This window comes from Stegostoma tigrinum, chromosome 5, assembly GCF_030684315.1.
Source record: "Stegostoma tigrinum isolate sSteTig4 chromosome 5, sSteTig4.hap1, whole genome shotgun sequence".
NCBI classification, from domain to species: Eukaryota; Metazoa; Chordata; class Chondrichthyes; order Orectolobiformes; family Stegostomatidae; genus Stegostoma; species Stegostoma tigrinum.
In genome coordinates, this window is record NC_081358.1 from 27614674 (window position 1) to 27636331 (window position 21658).

Genomic DNA, 21658 nt, shown 5'->3' on the forward strand with positions numbered 1-21658 from the left:
TACTTCTCCAGGTAAGAGGGCAATATTCAATCACCTTCCTGATTTTACCTTATGGAGTCAGGCAGTGTGTTCACTCACCATGGAATTCCCAACATATGACCTGCTCTTACAACCACAGCATTTATATGATTGGTCCAATTCTGTTGATGGTTAATGGTAATGCAAAAAGGCTGAATGGGGAATTCAGTGCTGATGATACCATTGAACATCAAGGGGCAATGGTTAGATTATTTATGATGGACACTGCAATTACCTGGAACTTTCCAATGTATATATTACTTGCCACTTATCAGCCCACACCTGGATGCTGACCATGTCTTTCTGCAGTTGGACATGAATGGCTTCAATACCTCAGGAATTGCATATGGTAACCCTGGATGTCCTGGAAATGAGATAGCAGGCTTCCAACAATCACAAGCCATTCACTTGTGCTCGGTATAACTTCAACAAGTGGCGAGTTTTTCCTCTGATTCCTGTTTTAGGGTTTCTTATTATCACGCTTGGTCAAATATCACCTTATTGTGAAGGACAGTCACCCTCCTATCCACTTTTGAGTTAAGCTCTCGCGCCCATGTTTGAATCAAAACTGTAATGAGCTCAGGAGCTGCATCACTGGCAGAACCGAGGCTAAGCATCAATAAGGAGGTTATTGCTGTGTAAGTGCTATTTGATAGCAATGTCCATGATATCATATCACTTTACTGATGACTGTTGATGACGACTGTTTCAGGGGTGACATTTGGCTGTGGATTCTTTTCATGGAAAGACCATACCTGGGCGATTTTCCACATTGTCGGGGAGACACAACCGCTGTAACTGTACGGCAAAACTTGGGTAGGGATGCACAGGTCTCAGTACATTTGCCAGAATGTTATCAAGTCCGTCTATCTTTGCAATATACAGTGCCTTCAGCCATTTATATATGTTTATGTGGAGTGAATTGAAATAAAGCTGGCAGCTGTGATTACGGGGAGCTCAGCAGGAAACCGAGATGGATTATGTACTCAACATGTCTGGCTAAAGATTACAAATACTTCAGTCTTGATGAACCAAGACAGAGATAATAGTTCGGTCGGGTGCTCATGAGAAAATGGGTATGAAAATGTGTTGAACGTTTGAAAATGGGTTGGCTCTGTTGGGGAGCAGCACATACAGGACATATCATAGAATCCCTACAGTGCGGAAACACGCCCTTCCATCCAACAAGCCCACACGGAACCTCTGATCATCCCACCCAGACCCACGCACCATAACCCACCCAATCTACACATCCCTGACACTTTGGGCAAATTATCATGGCCAATTCACCTAAGCTGTACATCTTTGGACTGTGGGAGGAAACTAGAGCAGCCATAAAAACCCCGCGCAGACACGGGGAGAACGTGCAAACTCCACACAGACAGTTGTTCGAGGCTGGAATCAAACCCGAGTTACTGGCGCTGTGAGGCAGCAGTGCTAACCACTGAGCCACTGTACAATAAACATTGAGGAGAGAAAAAAACAAAGAATTGTGGATGCTGGAAATCTTAAACAAAAATAGAAATGTCTGGAGAAACCTAACAGATCTGGCAGCATCTGTGGATAACAAGCAGAATTGAAGTTTAAGTCCAGTAACATTTCTTCAGAACACAGAGGAGTAAGTTTGCGTTCTGAAATTGTTCGAGCAAGTTCATATTCTGAATTTGCTAACATCAATATTGAGTCCTGTGACCCTTCATCGGAGTTGAAGATAGGATTTATAATCTGCGATCCCTTTGTTTGCCTATCTGTTTTCTCCTTCTCTGTCTCACTTTCTGGGCACCATCTCCATAAACTATTCTACATCTTCCCACTCAACTCTCCCTCACCACACCTCACACTCCCCCACCTCACAACTTCACCTCATCATCAGCAAAAATTTCAACCTTCCATAGTTATCTTAAGTTCTGATGCAGGTTCACTATACTGAAATGTTAACTCTGCTTTCTCTCCATAGATGCTGCCAGGCTTGTGTTTCTCCAGCAATTTCTGTTTGTGTTTCAATTTTTTTAAGAATCCAGCATATTAGAGGTTTACATTCATTGCGAAACCTATATTTTGCTGTGTAAGATGAATATTGAAACGTTTAAATTAGCATGATGCAATAGTGGGAGACAGTGCAGATCACTGGGAAGACCATCTGGTGCGAAAAATGTACATTTTTTGAAGAAATTAAAAATGTTTTGACAGCAGGAGTTCTGTGGTGTCCTATATTTAGATTCTGAATAATCTATTCTGAGGGAAGCAAATGGAACAGCAGGCAAGCTCTTGAGGCTAACTGAAAATTGACTAGAGCAAAAAAAGCAAAAGATTGATATGAGCAGAGTTGTGTTGACATGACACCAGGTCATTCACTCCTTTGCTGTTCACAGTTTTTAAAGATGATTTGGTACTGTGGGAGCAACAGAGCCACGTTTGCAAAAAGACACTGAATAGAAAGGAAGGATTCAGAAAATAGGAAACGAGCACATAAAATTCGCAAGGATTGGGATGCATAGAAAGATGACTGATGAGTGAAAAAATAAGACTTAATGTGCACAAATGCAAGTGATTTAGGATATATACATTAGGAAAACAAGCTCTGGAAATATAAACTAAATGGATTTAGGCTATGAGAAACAACACTGAAAAGTAGGGATTACACATTTAGGACAGAGACAAGGAAGAATTTCTTCCCTCAAATGATAGTGAATCTGAAATTCTTTACTGCAGTGGACAGTTGAGGCTGGGTTATTAGTATATTCAAGGCTGAGTTGGGCAGATTCTAGACCAGTAGGCGAATGAAGAGTTATGGGGAGAAGGCAGGGAAATGGGAGTTGAGAATTGTCAGAACAGTCATGACCTCATTGAATTATGGAGCAGACCTGATGGGCTGAATGGCCTACTTTTGTTCCTAAGTCTCTTGGTTTAGGAGTACTGAGGATATTGCTGGATAGCTTACTCAAATCAATATTTCAATCTGTAGTAATATTAGCAAAAGCAAACAAAATTTTTAGATGTATCATTATCAAGTAAAGCATCAATCCCAGGAGGTAAAACACATAAACCTCTTGTACTGCCACACCTAGAGTATCATGTTTATTTTGTTCACTATACAGCAGCAATGATAACCAGGAGCTGCTGGCAATGCAGCTAAAGTGTACCCAAAAGATAAACTACTTTAAAACATTTGTGCTATTATTTTAAGTTGAAGGATCTGGAAATTTTGCATGTGGAGAAGACAAGGCTCTACAGGAAGGACTCATATATTCAGTACAGCTGATTTACCACAAATTCTAGAACAAAGAGGCATGGCTACAAGCTTAAAAATTGAAAATATATGCAAACCGCTTAGAACTAAATAATTTATAAACACTACAGAATGGTCTGAGGCTGGCAGAGAGAAAAAAAAGGTAAAGCATTGGCACATAAGCACTTAATATATCAAATAAACTAGTCTTCAGTAATGTTGCCAGTTTGATGTTGAAATGGTTTGAGTAAGCATCAATATAAACTTGGGTCTAGGTCCTATTTTGAGATAAGGGCATATTTAATCCACCAGGCCCCTGTTTCACAACAGGTTAGAGTTTGCATCAGCTGCGCTATAATTCTTGCTTGGTGCATAACTGCTTCTAACATGAAAGCAGTATTTATAGAGTTATGTAAGACAAACATCACTAATCTCCTTACGTTAAAAAATGAACAGTCCTATCAGCAGAATTCTACAAATGTGCACAAAAAAATGCTGAGTCCCTTTATGGTTCACTTTATTATGATCTGGACATTGTATAATTGACAACACAACCCTCGGCTAGGGGGTTAGGCAATCTAGACAGTAATTTGGAATGTCAACTTCAAAATAACTGCAGCCTTGGGGTGCGGTTATACAGTCATTTTTGTATCTCTATACAGCGGTTTCACTTGAGCTTGACATCCATTTGGACTATAATTCCAATTAAGTATTAAACAAGTTATCGTAGCAGCAAGTTGGGCATTCTGAGCACAATGGAAACGTACGCAATTTTTTGTGCTTTGAGAAAGCAGATACCACTATCCGCTCTGCTAAAGCATATAAAAAAATCTGCCAGCAAATTGCTGGGAGCTACCTCCCGCTAGCCATGACATAATTCTCAATCAAGTAATATAATAGGGGTGTTACCAGTCGTAAATCGTAGACAGTGTTGACCTTTGGCAGAACATTAATGCAATATAGCAACTAACAGTTTTACAGTCTGCAGAGATGAAAGAACGGTAGTGAAACAGTGCTTTTCAGAGCTGGTGAAATGCAAGTGCAAAAATTTCTGCAAAAATTAAGATGATCATTGACAAACTTGTTGATAAAGAAATTAAGATAACGAGTGTACGACAAATCAGGACAGTTACCTGTGGGTTTTCGTGCGTCCTACCGCGCACTTTGCTCTGTTTAAAATAAGCAATTAAAGGGAACTCAACAATACCGATAAATGTTCTTAAATTTCAGAATTCTTTTTAGGGTTCTCATTAGGCATTCATTCACTCTGTGCTCAGAAAGAGGAGGAAAACAATTTCTAAGTTTCATCGCGTCTATTTTAGGGAAAATAGAGATGTTGATTTATACTCGCATAACATAAATGGTATTACAGAAAACAAGCATCGCCTACTTTTGTGTTAAAATATAAAATATTTTATTTTGTTAATTGACATAGTAAAATAATTTCTTAAGACAAAACTGAGTGATTCCCTTTGATAGTGGGACCTTAAAATTTGAAAATGTTATCCAAATTCGATGCTGAAATATTACAGAAGTTTAATCTCATGAAGTGTCCCCCAAAACTTATCATTCTTGTGGAAAAGATACCCTGGTTTACTGACACTTGGTTATTGGCTTTGTGGAGCTAGGGTTTGGCCAAACAAGAAAGAGAGCAAAATAAACAAATGCTAAATACAAAAGCAAAACGGAATTTATCAAAGCGAATATTTAAAGTAAGGTTATAAAATTCGAGTCTTCAGTTTTATCCTTTGATAAAGACACTGCTTGATGCTTGCGGTATTCAAGCGTGTCACACGAATTCTACCGATGTACTTTCAACTTTTCTTTCCTTCCCATTAAAGTCTGCGCCTGCCTATTTGAATATTGCAGCATGACAAGTAATATTTACAAGCCTCAAATCACCATAACAACCAGCTTCGGCGCTGTCTCTGTCATTTGTTTGAAATGACGCCTTGATCAATTCGCAGCGGCAAATGGTTCAGAAGTTTACCCATTTAAAACTCCAACGAGTAAAAACAACAAATTCCCCTTACATCTTCAGTGGCGTTTCGGTGGAAAGGGTGAACTGAAAACACATTTTATTCAAAAGTGTGACTGCAAGTCTGTGCTGGTAAGAGAATCCAGTTAATTCACTCTTACTGGGGAAGCCCATCGACACCTTACCTTAGCAGCGACCGAGGAGCCAGGTTTTTCCAGCAAATCCCACAACTTCCTCCTTTTATCCGGGCAGCAAGAGTTGTCAAACTCCTCGCCTTCTCTCTCCCTCATGGTCTCAGCCTCACGCCTCAGCTCCTCGTTCATTTGCTCCTTTTTCTGGTGGTACCTGGCTTGGCAGCAGGACTCCAAGTAGATCTCGTCAATCCCCCAGTAGTCAAGCTCCTGGCCGAAGGACAGGGCGCACATCTCCTCCATCATGTGCAGTTTTCCTGTGCGGTAGAAATTCAGAATCGACGTGAAAGCCCCCGGGTGCCGATCAAAAAAGTACTCGTTTTCGTCAAGGTTGTAATCATCGCAGGTTTCCAGGAGGGATTCGTGGGTGTTGCAATCCCTCAGTTTCCCCAGACGAGTCCGGGGTAATCTTTCCAATGTCCTCCACAAGACTTCGTGGTTAAGTCCCCCAACATTGATTCTCACCCTCCTTGAACAAGCCTTGCTCCTGATGATCTCCATAGGCTCCGGGGGAAGGGAGGTTGTGGATCGGGATGCTTTCTTAGGCATTGCTGTTGGGCTTCTTCCTGCCATAGCAGATCAATTCGGAGATTATTGTGCAAAACCAAAATCAAAATTGACGATCCTAAACAGAATGATGGCCAGAAATCAAGTTCTCGCGTGGGAATAAATCCAAAATGATCAGTTATGAAGCACGCACGGGGTCCGCTCACACAGCTCCGAGCATTGTCGAAGCAACAAGGAAAAAACAACATGCGAGTGCTTGGTGTGTATTTAATCTCCGGCGGACAGTCACTTTCATTCAGTGTGATCAGCCGCCGGCCAGCACTCAGCAGCTGTGTGTGTGTGTGTGCGTGTGCGTAAAACGGGGAGGAGGGAACACGACATGGACGCGTCAGACTCGCCGACCCTTGTCTTCCGTCCGCGCTCCCGGCCGCCTCACGTCGATGTCTGTCAACGGGCAGCCGCGTTGCCGCCATCTGTCGTCGCGCGCCGCTCCTTGGCGCGCGCCCTTCCCCGCCAGCCCCGGAGAACGCTCTTCCTCCTTCCCCGGAGTGTGCTGTGCCCCGCCCTCATCACCCCGCACCGCACGCGCTCTTCCCCCACTCCCCCGCCTCGAGACTCTTAACGGTCGCACGAACGGTTGTCCGCCCGCTCTCCTCCCTCTCCCACATCCAGACAAGTTTCCCTCTTGCGGATCACCCCACATCTCGACCTCCAACTCCCCCTCATCCTGCCAGTTCCCCCACGACCCCACACCCCATTCCCACCTCCTACCCCTACTACCCTCATCCCCCACTCTCCTCTTCCATCCCTCACTTACACCCCCCATCATCCCTATCCTCCTCATGCTGCACTCCCCGTCACCTCCAATCTTCCCAACTCCCACACGTCGGTCTCCCTCTCCTCCTCCCAGTCACATACCTGGAGTGTGGAATGTAATGCAGAGAACATATTGGTTTCATCTTGCTTACCCCAGGAGTGCACACAATGCTGTGATACCCTGCCTCAAGATGCCTAATAGTCACACTGACAATTATTAGAACCTCCTCCCCTATCCCCTTATCTGTGTCATCTCCCCAACCCCACCCCTGTCTCATCCATCTCCTCTCCTTACCCCTTTTCCATTCTAATCCCCCAACACACCGTCCTATCTCCACTCAATCCTACTCTCGCTTATTCTCCCCTCCTATTCCATTCCTCCACTTTCCCCTTTCTCCTACACTTCCTCCCATCCCATCCTATGTGTTGAAGGGAGGATAGTATTGTGAATATGGTAAGTATGGAGAACAAAAACAAAGTTGCTGGAAAAACTCAGCAGGTCTGGCAGGATCCGTGAAGGAAAAAACAGTAAAACGTTTCGCGTCCAATGACCATTCCCCAGAACTCAAGTATAGAGAATATGTTTATCTCATCTTGGACAGAAGTGGCTTTTGTGTCCATAAGCTACAAAAATAAACATGCAGGTATTCTGCATTGGCAGAAACAAAGGGAAAACATCTTGGGAATGAACTGATCCATTGCATCAGCCACCAGTCTCCAGCAGTCAATCTTCCTGGCCACAGGTTATCTGTCAGATTACCTGGTGAGTCTGATTGCTCAATTTGCAGAATTCAATCAGTGACACTGGGCTGACTGGGCACATTGGCTCCCAGCAGTTGTGATCACTCAACCAGCAGAGCTGCAGCTGTTGCTGACCACAAGAGAGCCCAAAGAAGGCAAGAGTCATAGTCAATTCCAAATGTTAATTCTTGCTTCTCTTTGCATGGATGCTGCCAAACTGTCCAAGTGTTTCAAATTTCCACCATGTTCTGTTTTCAGTATTGTGGATCACAGCTTCTGCTGCTGTCCAGACTGTGGAAGGATTCTCACAAATGTGTCTACAATGGATTTAATACTGTTTAGTACAGAGGCCACCTCATGATGGAGGTGCATTTGGGCATTGACACCACCCACCTCTGCCATTTGGTTGCTTTCTTTGCAATGTTTTGCACCCACTGTTTGGCATGCCGCTGCAATGACAGACAGAGGGCATCCTCTTTCTTCCTTCTGGATTTGAGTCAAGTATACTGCAAATGTTAATGCCTTGAAATGCCCCTCACTGTCTCAAAGCATGATGTGGAGCTGCCAGTGTTGGACTGGGGTGGACAAGATCAGAAATCACATGACACTATGTTATAGTCCCAACAGGTTTATTTGAAATTACCAGCTAGCCGCATGTAAAAGGTGTGAGACTCCGAAAGCTTGTGTTTTCATATAAACCTGTTGGATTATAACTGGTGAAATGTGATTTCTGACCTGTCTCAAAATCTAAGAGTATGACTAAATATAAGCCAACTACTGTATTGGATCTGGCTGCCCAGTAGGCATCCAGGATGGGTAAACATTTGAAATTAGGATGTTGTTACACATTTTATTCTGATATTAAGTCCCAACTCCAAATTTGCCTCAGTCGTGCTATTTACTTACTTGCAAATTAGTTAGTAAGTTGTCATTTGAGTTGGGTGATTAACATTTGAGTGTATTTTGGCTTGTTTTCTGACTGAAAACGTAATGTTGTCATCAGAAAGGTATTTGAAAGTGTTGCACTTTTTTTGCTGCATTCTCCAGTTCTACTGGAGTCACGATGGAGCTCTGATGAAATGTCATCTAGATGCGAAACATTAGCTTGCTCTCTGTCTTCATGAATGCTGCCTGACCTGCTGTGATTACCAGCCTTTTTTGTTTTCAGTACACATTCCAGCAACTGCTGTAATTTGCTTCTACTGGAATCATGGGTGGTCAAGTGGATCTGATTTTAAATGTGAGGAGAAGGCCAACAAAGCGGGAAGAAGACAGTATACGTTATCAACATTCGTTTCTGCATTAATATGACAGAGGAACAATGACTGTGGTGCCTTTATATCATAAATTACATTGTGAGACAGTCATAATTCTTACTGCTGTCACAATTTGTTCTCACAACAGGGAATCCATTAAATTGTACCACATACAGGGTATTACATTTATTTGGTGGTGTTGTCATATTCCTTTTGAGCTGCAGCAGGTGATGTCTGCAATATTTCTGTTTACAATCAGTCCGTCCCTGTAACAAGCTGACTGAGGCTGTCTACATAACAAGGAATATTTACAACTTGTGGCCCATGGACAGACCAAAGCATGATGTCAGAGCATTAGGCTTTGCACATATGGCCGTTAGCTCCACCCAGATTGTTTTGTATGCTTCCCATCATTGTGCTGACATTTTTGTTAATAACCCATGTCCAGCTTGTATGTTCATTCATAGGATGTGGATGTAGCTAACTGGGCCAGATTTTATTGCTCCCATCTCTAGTTGCCTTTAAGAAGGTGGCGGTGACCTGCTTTCTCGAACTGCTGTCAACATTTTATGCACATATAACCATGATGCTATTAGGCACCAAGTTCCAGGATTTTGAACATGAAACACTGAAGGAATAGTGATATATTTCCAAGTCAGAATAATGACTGGCTTGGAGAGGAACGAGCAGTTGGTGGTGGTCTCACAATAGTAGTGGTTGAACGTTTGGAAGGTGCTATTTAAGGAGGTTGGTGAATTTCTACTGTGCATCTTGTAAGCTGGTGCACAAAGTTGCCAGTGAGTGTCAGTGGTAGGGGAGTGAATATTTTGTAGAAATGGTGTCAATCAAGTGCGCTGCTTTGCCCTAGATAGGTGTTTGAAGTCAACTTCAGATTTTACTAATGACGCTCGTCAGGAATCTGAATTGGCTGGACGGCTGGTTTACAATACAGAGTAACACCAACAGCTTGGGTTCCATTCCCATACTGGCTGAAGTTACCATGAAGGATCCTCCTCAACCTCTCCCCTCATCTAAGATGTCGTTAAATCACCACCAGTCATCTTGCTTGATAGAGAGCAGTCCTATGATCCAATAGAACTACGCTAACTTTACCTTTACCTTAATGGAAATGGAATTAAGCAAACAATCAACCTCCTAAAGTAATGCTTTACATCTTTGAACACTTAAGAGAATTTTTTGTAAAAACTGTATGTTTTTATTATTCTGTATTTTTTGTTGTGGTATGAAATGGGAAAATTACTGGTTTTCAAATCAAGGATTGTGGAAAGGATTTGTGCATTTTCTAAAAGCAAATTATCTGACATTGATGTAAGTGCTATTTACGTTGCTGCTTGTTCACTTTGTGTTGGGGAGGTGGTGGGCTAATGGTATTAACACTAAACTTCAGAAACTCGGCAAACATTCTGGGGAACTGTGTTTGAATCCTGCCATGGATTATTGAATTCAATAAATAAAAAAAAAACTACAGATGGCCATGAAACCATTGCCAAATGTCAGAACATATACTTGGCTTACTTCGGAGAAGAAAATCTGCCATCCTCACCTGGTCTAGCCTGTGACTTCAGACTCTTAGCTATGTGGTTGACTCTCAGCCTCCCGTTTTAATGGCCACGCAAGCCATTCAGGTCAAAGGCAATTAGGGACAACCAATAATTGCTGGCCAGCCACTGATGCCCACAATCTAAAAGAGAATTTAAAAAAGTGATGAAGGTTATTATGGAGGAGCTGAAGATGTGTATGAAGGGAGATTTTGCTGGCAACAAATAGCTGATTGGCTGTGGAATGGTGACTCCCACCTAACAAGAGCAATGTTGTCTAAACTCAAATCATTAGTCTGCTCTCTCTCTCTGCAGATGCTGCTTGATCTGCTAAGTTTTCTAGCTCTTTTTATTTCCACCATGTCTATTTGTATGTGTGTAGGAGACATTTTATAAGTTTTAACTAGTAGTTATTATGTTGTTGATTCATAGTTATTTACCAGTAGTGAAAATCTAGTTATTTATAGAACATAGAACATAGAACATTACAGCACAGTGTAGGCCGTTCGGCCCTCGATGCTGTGCCGACCTGTCATACCGATCTCAAGCCCATCTAACCTGCACTGTCCAAATTATGACAAATAATAATTGCTGTTCAGTTCTGAGACTTAACCTGTGCTTTCTATCAAGCTGGGTCTAAAATTCAAGGTATTTTACATGTTTTTATAAAATCATTACTTTAATGATGACTCCAGGTATAGCAGATCTTAATTTCCACTCTGCGACCCCAGTGAAGTGTAACACTTTGCAAAATAGCCTTAAGCAGGTAGCTGGATTTGTGTTTATTTATTGTTTGTTCCATGACTTGGTCATCATGAAGTACCAGCCCTTCCTATCATATGTGCATTAGGAATGCAGCAGTAGGAGTTACTGACCACCAGTATCCCTAGTTACTAGTGCAATCAGAGAGCAGCATATCAAAAAGCAGTCACATTAACATTTTGTCCTGTTTCACAGTCTTTAATGGTTGTCTTCCTTCTATCCAGTCTTCACTGCAAATTTAAGTCAGAAACAGATTTATTAAACAACTTCAACTTGATGCAATTCTATTTATTGAAGTTGCAGAAATAATTATAAATTGACCTTGTCCTATTGTGTATCTTATGTGCACTTTCATCTAAATAATGCTTTTACAAGAAGACAGAAGAATTTCTGATAGAAAGAATTTGCATTTGCTTCATGACTTGTATTATCAGCAAACCCCAAAATGTCCCAGTTAACAAACTACTTGTGCATCATTAGATTTGAGAATAATCTAGAATTACATAGGTGATATGTGGCAATCAGTGAGTCAGAGTCTTTGCATGTAATTGAGCTATCACTGGAATTACTGTTGGGTGCAACTATCAGAGATGAGAATATTCCACTTTTTGTCGATTTCCAGCTTTCCAGATGGAATTCCATCTCTATAGTTACTGTCATACTCAACTTTGATTTCTGTTTTCAGCCTATTGCTAAAGCCCAGTCTGTCCAAAGAGAAATCTGTCAGATGTAGTATGGACAACCACATCCCAGATCACTCATCCACTAGGCGGGAGCACTCTGCAGCCAACCCTGTGGAGCTGCTGGGAGCCACAGTGGTGGGTGGGAAAACTTTCAGGGTTGGTGTCATCTCTGAGTTTGGAGATGGGGGAATGGAGGCGGAGCATAGGGACTGGAATCCCTACAGGATTTGGAGATGGAGAGCATTGGGTTGAAGTCTCTGCTGGGATTTGGGGTGTCACTGCATGGAGCTGGAGCCTCCACTAGTACCATTGAAGCTTCAGTTTGGGATGTGCACGGGGAATAAAATGCTTCTGTATCTAATCTATTAAAAGCAAAAAAAAGTATATTGATATTTGTTTAAAAAGTATGAGAGTAATTTTTTTGCTTTGATGCAATTTTAAAGTGAATCATGGAATCAGACTGATTCTGTATTGCATTGAGAACCCTTGAAGACAACTGTTTATCTGATTGGAAAATGTCTATATGTCAGTGATCAAGAGGATCTGCTACAAACTGGCTGTAGGCACGATGAGCTGGCTATATTGCTAACCTCTCCATGTCAGTGAGGGAGCGGTCAACAGCATTCATTCAATGTGCAAGATGGCACAATACTTTCCAGAGTTCACACTTATAAATTAATATTTCCCTTGATTTTTAATTGCACTGTATCAGAGACAGAAGTGCTGCCGTAAGTGGACTGTTTCACACTAATTCTAGTGTGGAGCTCAACACACATGGTAGAGCATTACAAAAGCAAAATATTGTGGATGCCAGAAAACTGAAATAAAAACAAACCGTATCAGCGTCTGTATTTATTATGGTAGAGAATAGTGTTTTGCTACATAATTGTTTCTGGGAGAAAAATGGAATTTCATCCAAATAAGTATTAGTTTAAGGTTAAGTATGTAGATATATTAAGACGATGGCATATATAAATAAATGTAAAATTTAGAAAAGTACAGAGGAACAAAGGGAACTTGGAGTTGATATCTGACATAACTCCACAGAGGTTTGTATCCTGTCGCCAAGTCACCCTTTATTTATGCACAGAAAGTCCTTGAAACTGATCCAGCTTCCTCAGAGCTGGGCTCTTGGAGTGAACAGAACTTCTGACACTTCTGTTTATGTCAGCCAGGCTCAGAGAATCATCAGAGAATCCACACAGTGTAGAGACAGGCCCTTTGGCAAAACAAGTCCACACCAATCCTCAGAGCATCCCACCCAGACACATGCCCCGATAACCCATCTAATCTACACATCACTGAAAACTATGTGCAATTTAGCATGGCCAATCCATCCAAACTGCACACATTTGGACTGTGAGAGGAAACTGGAGTACCCAGAGAAAACCCACACAGACACAGGGAGAATGTGCGAACTCCACACAGTCACCTGAGGGTGGAATGAAACTTTGGCACTGTACGGCAGCAGTGCTAACCACTGAATTACCATGGTGCTCTTGATTGGAGCAGATTAACAGCCCCAATCAAGGAACTCACATTCTATGAGGTGTACCCAGTTGACCTCATTACAATCACTTGTAATCCCTCCCTCTCTGAGTACGAGTTCTTAGGCCGGTTTTTACTTTGTAGCGACTTCTTGGACTTCTTAGCACCGGGTCAGGTTCCTCCAACTCTGCCTCCGATACAGGCAGCATTTAATGCACAGTAGCTATCCTCTTGCATCTCTGAAGAAATTCATTCTCGTCTTCAGGTGGCAAAGGTATTCAACAACATAAACAATTTAAAATATGCTTATAACAGTAAAGCTTGTTAGAGAATGGGAGGCGAAATGGAAAAGCCAATAAAAATTTTGAGTGATGCACACTGATCTGACTTGTCTTGCCCACTTCAAAATGCAGCTCCAGAGACCAGTCCGTTAGTTTCCAAGTATTACTGTTTTTTTTCTCTCTCTGGCTGTTGTCCTGGGAAAACTTGAGTCACTGCTTTGGAGCATCAATGGCTTCATCTTTGTTCTCATCACTCAGTGGTAAGTTATTCCACTAAAGTGCCCTTTTGTCCCCTTAAGCTTGGATTGTTTTGTATGTTCTAAGGAGCTATAAGTTATCTTGCCATATATAGATGTTTTTTCTAGCACTAAGTATAGTTATTAGTTTTGGCCAATGCAAATACCAATGTTGTTAATACAATTGAAAGTTTCAATTTCTCAGCACTTCATCTGATCCTGAGCAGGAGATAAGTCCATTATATTCTGAATCATTATTTCTGGGTTGATTGCAGAGAATTCTGCTTCTTACAGAGGTATGCATAATCTGAAGCTTCTCTAAAAATCCCTGTGTTCCTCAGGCTGGAAGCCAGCAAAATCCATTTCATACAATTGGTAATCTCAGCAGCAAAAAGAGATTGATTGTGTTAACACCTTGGGGGAGATGTTAACACTATCTACATAACAGAAACTAAGCCGGCAAAAGTTGCTTACTCCTGGAACTGTCAGGAGCTTATTTTAATAAAAGCAAAATACTGCAGATGCTGGAAAAATGAAATAAAAAGATAATTTTTGTTTTATTCACTCAGGGGATGTGAATGTCACTGGCTGGGCCAGTATTTAATTTCCAACCTTAGTTGCCCTTGACAAGGTGATAGTGAGTCACCTTCTTGAACCTTTGCAGGTTCACATGCTGTAGGTAGAACAGCAAGGTTCTTCGGGAAGGAATTCCAGAATTTTGACACAGCGACGCGAAAGGAACAGTGAAAGATTTCTAAATCAGGTTGGTGCGTGACAGAAGGAGAAATTGCAAGTGATGGTATTTCCATGTATCTGATTTCCTTGTCCTTTTAAATGGAAGTGGTCATGGATTCAGAAGGTACTGTTTAAGGAGTCTTGGTGAATTTCTGCAGTGCATCTTGTGGATTGTGCACACTGCTGCTGCTGAGCATCAGTGATTGAGGGATTGATGTTTGTGAAGGTAGTGCTAATCAAGTGGGCTGCTTTATTCTGAATGGTCCTGACTTGTAATTTGTGACTTGTATATAATGACAAGGTCTTGGGAGTCTGAAGGAGTGTTACATGCTACAAGATTCATAGCCTCTGACCTGCTCTTGTAGCCACAGTATTAGTATGATGAGACCAGTTCAATTTCTGGTCAACAGTAACCCCAAGGATGATGACAGTTGAGGGAATCCAGTAATGGTAGCACCATTGATTGTCAAGGAGTGGTGGTTAGATTGTCTCTTATTGGAGACGGTAATTGCCTGTCATTTATTTGGTGCGAATGTTACTAGTCGCTTTTCAGCCCAAACTTGGAACCCTGTCTAGGTCCACTTCATTTGGAGATAGACTGCTTCAGTCTCTGAGGAGTTGCAAATCATCAGCAAACTTCTCCACTTATGATCTTGTGATAGAAGCAAGGTCATTGATGAAGTAGCTGAAGATGGTTGGGCCTAGAACACAAAATGCCGGAGAAATTCAGCAGGCCTGGCAGTATATGAAGTGTCATATTGGACTTGGAACATTAACAGTGTTCCATCTCTGCAGATGCTGCTAGCCCTGCTGATGTTTCTTATTTTAAGCTACTCTACAGAGGAGGTGGCAAGGAGAGTAGGTGTGGGCCTTGCACATATACATCATATATTCCAAAAACATAAAAAAATGATAGTCTGACATGTTAATACACACCTCTGGTGGAGATTGCTCTTGAACCAAGATCTCCTGCCTCTGAAATGGGGACACAATCACTGCATCACAAGAATGTTGATAAGGTTATGAATAGCTTGAGCAAGAAACCACAGACATGAGTCAGTGTAACCATAATTAAGATAACAGTGTGAAACTGGATGAACACAGCAGGCCAGGCAGCATCAGAGGAGCAAGAAAACTGATGTTTCAGGTTGGGGTACTATTCTTCAGAAAAAGACGCTTTCTGAAGAATGATCCCGACACGAAACTTCAACTTACCTGCTCCTCTGATGCTGCCTAGCTTTCTATCTTCCTCCAGTTCCACACTTTGTTATCTCTGACTCCAGCATTCACAGTTCTTGCTATCTCTAAGTCAGTGCAACCAGACTGGTTAAGGGAAATATAGACATATATGAATGATAGGTCTAAAAGAGAGAAGCAGAGTTAATGTTTCAGGGCTGGTATGACAGTTTTGAAGAAGACTCATACCAAACTTAAAACGTTAACCATGTTTCCCTCTCCACAGATCCTGCCAGATCTGCTGTTTCTTCTGCATTTGCTGTGTTTGTATCATATGAGTGGAATTAATCATCTACAAAATGTATTTCAGTGCAAGCATTAATTGCTGCACTATTAAGTGCTAATATTTAGGGCAGAATCTTGTGCTGTTAGGGACTTGCCTGCCAACGGATGACCTTCAAAAGACCCATACTGGCTCTTTTTGCTAACGCTGCCCAACCACTTGCCAATTAGGCAGTGGCAAGGCCACTGGTGGACCTGGAATCAATACCCTAAGGGAAGAAGTACCATCCAGGGAGAGCTGGCAGCTCTTGAATGCAGCAGCATCACCTAGGAAGCTGAGGCTACTACTGCCTGAAGGACACTATCAAGGGACTCAGAATTGTGGAGGATGATGGTCACAGGTGAGAGATGGGCATTTTGTTGGTGGCAGGCAAAGGGACAGGAGTCTGAACAAAGGGAAAGGATATGGTTTACATTAGGCCTCCCTCTCTGATGCTCAAACCCTCAATCAAGCACTGAATTAGGTCTTTGAGGGAACAGCCTCACCTGCCACCCCAGAGTGACAAGTAGCCTGCACAGTTTTGACTATCTTATATCCTGCCTGGCAACTGGCCCATGTATAGTTGAGTTTTAATACCATTGGCAGTGTGATCTGGCCCTTAAGTGGTCATTAATTGGCCTTTACTCAACCTCAGTTAGTATTGGAATGGGAAGATTGACCAGGAGGCCTTCCCATCCAGAATGTAGTTCTGGTGGAAGAAGGAAGATGGAAGAGTTCAAATATGTCCCACATTGGGTCTCACACACACACACACACATACACACACACACACACACACACACACACACACACACACTGACCACTCCTGCATTTGCCAATTAAATACCTTCCTGTCTCCAACCTCAACATTTATGAGAACAGACCACTCTGCCCTTACAATATTTTCCAGCCAGTCTTCAAGAGAAGATTTTCTGCAGGAAATAGTTAAAAATCAAAGACAATTGGAAGAAACTTAATTTAATCTGGAGAAACCATGAGGGACGTGGATGGCGGAATAGCCAAGGTGTTTCCCCCAGGGTAGGGGAGTCCAAAACTGGAGGACATAGGTTTAAGGTGAGAGGGGAAAGATTTAAAAGGGAAGAGGAAGTGGTGGATGTTGGTAAAATTACAAAATTTAAAAGGCATCTGAACAGGTACATGAATAGGAAGGGTTTGGAAGGATATGGGCCAAATGCTGGCAAATAGGACTAGATTAATTTAGGATACAGTCATTTCTGATATATCGCATAGTTCTGTTCTATGTGATCTCACATTACAAGAAAATTGTGCAATAACTGCAACATTTAAAGTGGGAGGGATACTGTCACATATTGGCCAATACAGGTAGGGAAAGTTCGCGTTCTACAAATAGTGTTCTATAATTCTTCAATCACATTAAAACCAATCAGCATTGAAGAAAAGCATTATATCAGAACCAACTGTATCTGGTCAGCATGGAAGAGTTGGACCAAAGGATCTGTTTCCATGCTGTACAGCTCAATGACCCTATAACTTACAAAGAGGCAGGCATAGCTGGGGCCCATGCGGGTGCCCATGGCCAACCCTTTGTCTGTAGGAAGTGGGAGGAATCAAAAGAGAAGTGGTTGAGGGTGAGGATGAGTTCGGCTCGGCAAATGAGGGTGTCGGTGGAGGGGGACTGGTCTGGCCCGCGGGACAGGAAGAAGTGGAGGGCCTTCGGCTTATTTCCCCAACCCTGCACGGCCCGTTTCTATCTCCTTTCCAAAATCCACAAACCTGCCTGCCCTGGTCGACCCATTATCTCAGCCTGTTCCTGCCCCACTGAACTCATCTCCACCTATCTGGACTCCATTTTCTCCCCTTTGGTCCAGGAACTCCCTACCTACGTCCATGACACCACCCACGCCCTTCACCTCCTCCAGAACTTTCAATTCCCTGGCCCCCAACATCTCATTTTCACAATGGATGCCCAGTCCCTGTACACCTGTATTCCTCATGCCAATGGCCTCAAGGCCCTCCACTTCTTCCTGTCCCGCAGGCCCGACCAATCCCCCTCCACCGACACCCTTATCCGTCTTGCCGAACTCGTCCTCACCCTCAACCACTTCTCTTTCGATTCCTCCCACTTCCTACAGACAAACGGCGTGGCCATGGGCACCCGTATGGGCCCCAGCTATGCCTGCCTCTTTGTAGGTTACGTGGAACAGTCCCTCTTCCGCACCTACACAGGCCCCAAACCCCACCTCTTCCTCCGTTACACTGATGACTGTATCGGCGCCGCCTCTCGCTCCACAGAGGAGCTCGAACAGTTCATCCACTTCACCAACAACTTCCACCCCAACCTCAAGTTCACCTGGGCTATCTCCAACACAACCCTCACCTTCCTGGAACTCTCAGTCTCCATCTCAGGCTACCAGCTAGTTACTGATGCCCACTTCAAGCCCACCAACTCCCACAGCTACCTAGAATACACCTCCTCCCACCCACCCTCCTGCAAAAATTCCATCCCCTATTCCCAATTCCTCCGCCTCTGCCGCATCTGCTCCCTGAATGAGGCATTCCATTCCCGCACATCCCAGATGTCCAAGTTCTTCAAGGACCGCAACTTTCCCCCCGCAGTGGTCGAGAACGCCCTTGACCGCGTCTCCCGCATTTCCCGCAACACATCCCTCACACCCTGCCCCCGCCACAACCGCCCAAAGAGGATCTCCCTCGTTCTCATACACCACCCCACCAACCTCCGGATACAACGCATCATCCTCCGACACTTCTGCTATCTACAATCCGACCCCACCACCCAAGACATTTTTCCATCCCCACCCATGTCTGCCTTCTGGAGAGACCACTCTCTCCGTGACTCCCATGTTCGCTCCACACTGCCCTCCAACCCCATCACACCCGGCACCTTCCCCTGCAACCGCAGGAAGTGCTACACTTGCCCCCACACCTCCTCCCTCACCCCCATCCCAGGCCCCAAGATGACTTTCCATATTAAGCAGAGGTTCACCTGCACATCTGCCAATGTGGTATAGTGTATCCACTGTACCCGGTGTGGCTTCCTCTACATTGGGGAAACCAAGCGGAGGCTTGGGGACCGCTTTGCAGAACACTTCCGCTCAGTTCGCAATAAACAACTGCACCTCCCAGTCGCAAACCATTTTAACTCCCCCTCCCATTCTTTAGATGACATGTCCATCATGGGCCTCCTGCAGTGCCACAATGATGCCACCCGAAGGTTGCAGGAACAGCAACTCATATTCCGCTTGGGAACCCTGCAGCCCAATGGTATCAATGTGGACTTCACCAGCTTCAAAAACTCCCCTTCCCCCACCGCATCCCACAACCAGCCCAGTTCTTCCCCTCCCCCCACTGCATCCCACAACCAGCCCAGCTCATCTCCTCCCCCTACTGCATCCCAAAACCAGCCCAGCCTGTCTCTGCCTCCCTAACCTGTTTTCCTCTCACCCATCCCTTCCTCCCACCTCAAGCCGCACCTCCATTTCCTACCTACTAACCTCATCCCACCTCCTTGACCTGTCTGTCTTCCCTGGACTGACCTATCCCCTCCCTACCTCTCCACCTATACTCTCCTCTCTACCTATTTTGTTTTCTCTCCATCTTCAGTCCGCCTCCCCATCTCTCCCTATTTATTCCAGAACCCTCGCCCCATCCCCCTCTCTGATGAAGGGTCTGGGCCCGAAACATCAGCTTTTGTGCTCCTGAGATGCTGCTGGGCCTGCTGTGTTCATCCAGCTCCACACTTTGTTATCTATGACTCAATGTGATTTTTTTTATTGTTTACTCATTAAATTTCCACTGGAGAGAAAAGGAAGTGAAAATATAAAAGAAATACAATAAAATACAAAGAACAATTACAAAAAAAGATAATACAAAAACATTGTGGACATTTAATGCCTTGGTACACCAGTTGCAATATCAAAGTGGAGTTGGTATGGTATAGGTGTTACATTTCTTAAGTTAACTACATAACTGGAAGTGGAGACACTAAATCGAACAAACAGTGAGAAGGAAAATTGTGTTAGAATCACAATTTCAGACCCCAGTGGGTAAGTCAAGCATAATTTTGACAAAGATCACAAAGCTGTGTTTCTAATTTATGGCTCTTTACATTATGTTTCATACATATACTCCAAAAATAGTGATTTGTAATACCATGAAGTATTCAAGAAAATTATTAGACATTATTAAAAAGCAAAGAGATGGTAAAGTAAACACTTTATATCTTTAAAAATGGAACAAGTTGATTTTTCTGAACACATAACCAATAAAAATTTTCTGATTTCTGGGCAGAATTTAATGGGTGATCATTAATTGGCCACATAAGGGCTGCAATAGGGCCAAGGGTGAATGGGTTACCTTAGGGATTAGCAGCAAATTATGCCTTGCAAAATGGCAAACATGTCAGGTGGAGTTGGTGGGAAGGACATCTGGTAAATTTTAAGGGTCCTCCATCTATGAACATGCTGGGGAAGCCCATAAATTTCCGCCCCAGATTAGTAAATGCTTACATTCATAATGGTTTGCAATAATGCAAAAAGCATATGCCAGATTTTTGGTTTGGGGGCAGGAAGAAGGACTGAGGACCAAAAACAGAAGTTGCTGGAAAAGTTTCGCAGTCCTGATAGCATCTGTGCAGAAAAACTCAGGGCTAACATTTCGCATCTGGTGACCCTTCCTCAGAACCTGTTTTTGTTCCTGATTTACAGCATCTGCAGTTCTTTTGGTTTTTAGGAAGGACCCAGGACTACTTTCAAATCCAAACCTGTCCTAGGAGGATATAGTCATTGTTAGAACATTGACTGAAGTGCCCTCCTCATTACCATGGAGATACATTATCTGTCTGACTAAGGATGGCAGATGGGCTCTCAAACTGGATGACCAATCAGAGGCGTTCCAGCTTCAGAGGAATATTCCAGCACAGTAAGAGGCAAGAAACTGAGAGGCCAGTTCTCAAGGATTGTCTACTTTATCTTGCACATGAAGCTGACACTTTGAGCTACAGGAGTATTTCTGGGTTGTGGTTGTTTCTTGAACTGTTTGCTTCTTATTTCTAAGGCACGTGAACTTTTTATATATGAAACAACTTATTTATTTTAATCTGTTTACAGCAGGGTCCCAAATACAGCTCTCAAATGTAGTACTCAAGACCTCTCTATTTAAGTGCTCCTTCTAGATTGATGTCTTCTCTTTTACTGATATCACAGTAATATGATTCGCTATGTCAAAATTTAATGAATTACATTATAAGTCACTTTCAGCACATTTGGAGCCCTCTGTAAACCACTGGCAACTGTTTTCTATTCACAAAAACATCCATCGACCATTACCTTTTGTTTCCTGCCACTGATCCAATATCGAAATCAACTCAATGCATTTCCCTGTATTCCATGGATCTTAATTTTTCAAACTGGTCTGCATGTGGAATCTTGTCAAGTTCCTGGCTAAAACCCATTGCACTATCCTCTTCAAACCTGTTTGAAATGCTTGGAAAGTAACAATGGAGTTGGGACAATCAGAATTGTCTTAACAAAAGCAGAAATTGTTGGGAAAACTCAGCAGGTCTGGCAGCATCTGTGGAGACAAAGCAAAGTAAACATTTCAAGTGTGGTGACCCTTCTTCGGAACACTGTTGTGAAACAACTGTCCCTAAAGAGGATTGGAAATTTGAAATGGATCCCAA

The 21658-nt window shown here is 43.0% G+C and overlaps 2 protein-coding genes across 2 annotated transcripts in view; one reads left to right on the top strand and one right to left on the bottom strand.

The window, feature by feature from the left end:
* Positions 1-6257, bottom strand: part of kcnb2b (potassium voltage-gated channel subfamily B member 2b) — a 326938-nt gene extending 320681 nt beyond the window's left edge. Inside the window, exon 1 of the mRNA XM_048530051.2 lies at positions 5411-6257. Coding sequence (XP_048386008.1) covers positions 5411-5989 — 579 coding nt within the window. The 5' untranslated portion in view covers positions 5990-6257. The remainder of the gene's footprint in view (positions 1-5410) is intronic.
* A 1978-nt stretch (positions 6258-8235) lies between these two features.
* Positions 8236-21658, top strand: part of trpa1b (transient receptor potential cation channel, subfamily A, member 1b) — a 218376-nt gene continuing 204953 nt past the window's right edge. Inside the window, exons 1-2 of the mRNA XM_059646336.1 lie at positions 8236-8279; positions 11743-11875. Coding sequence (XP_059502319.1) covers positions 8236-8279; positions 11743-11875 — 177 coding nt within the window. The remainder of the gene's footprint in view (positions 8280-11742; positions 11876-21658) is intronic.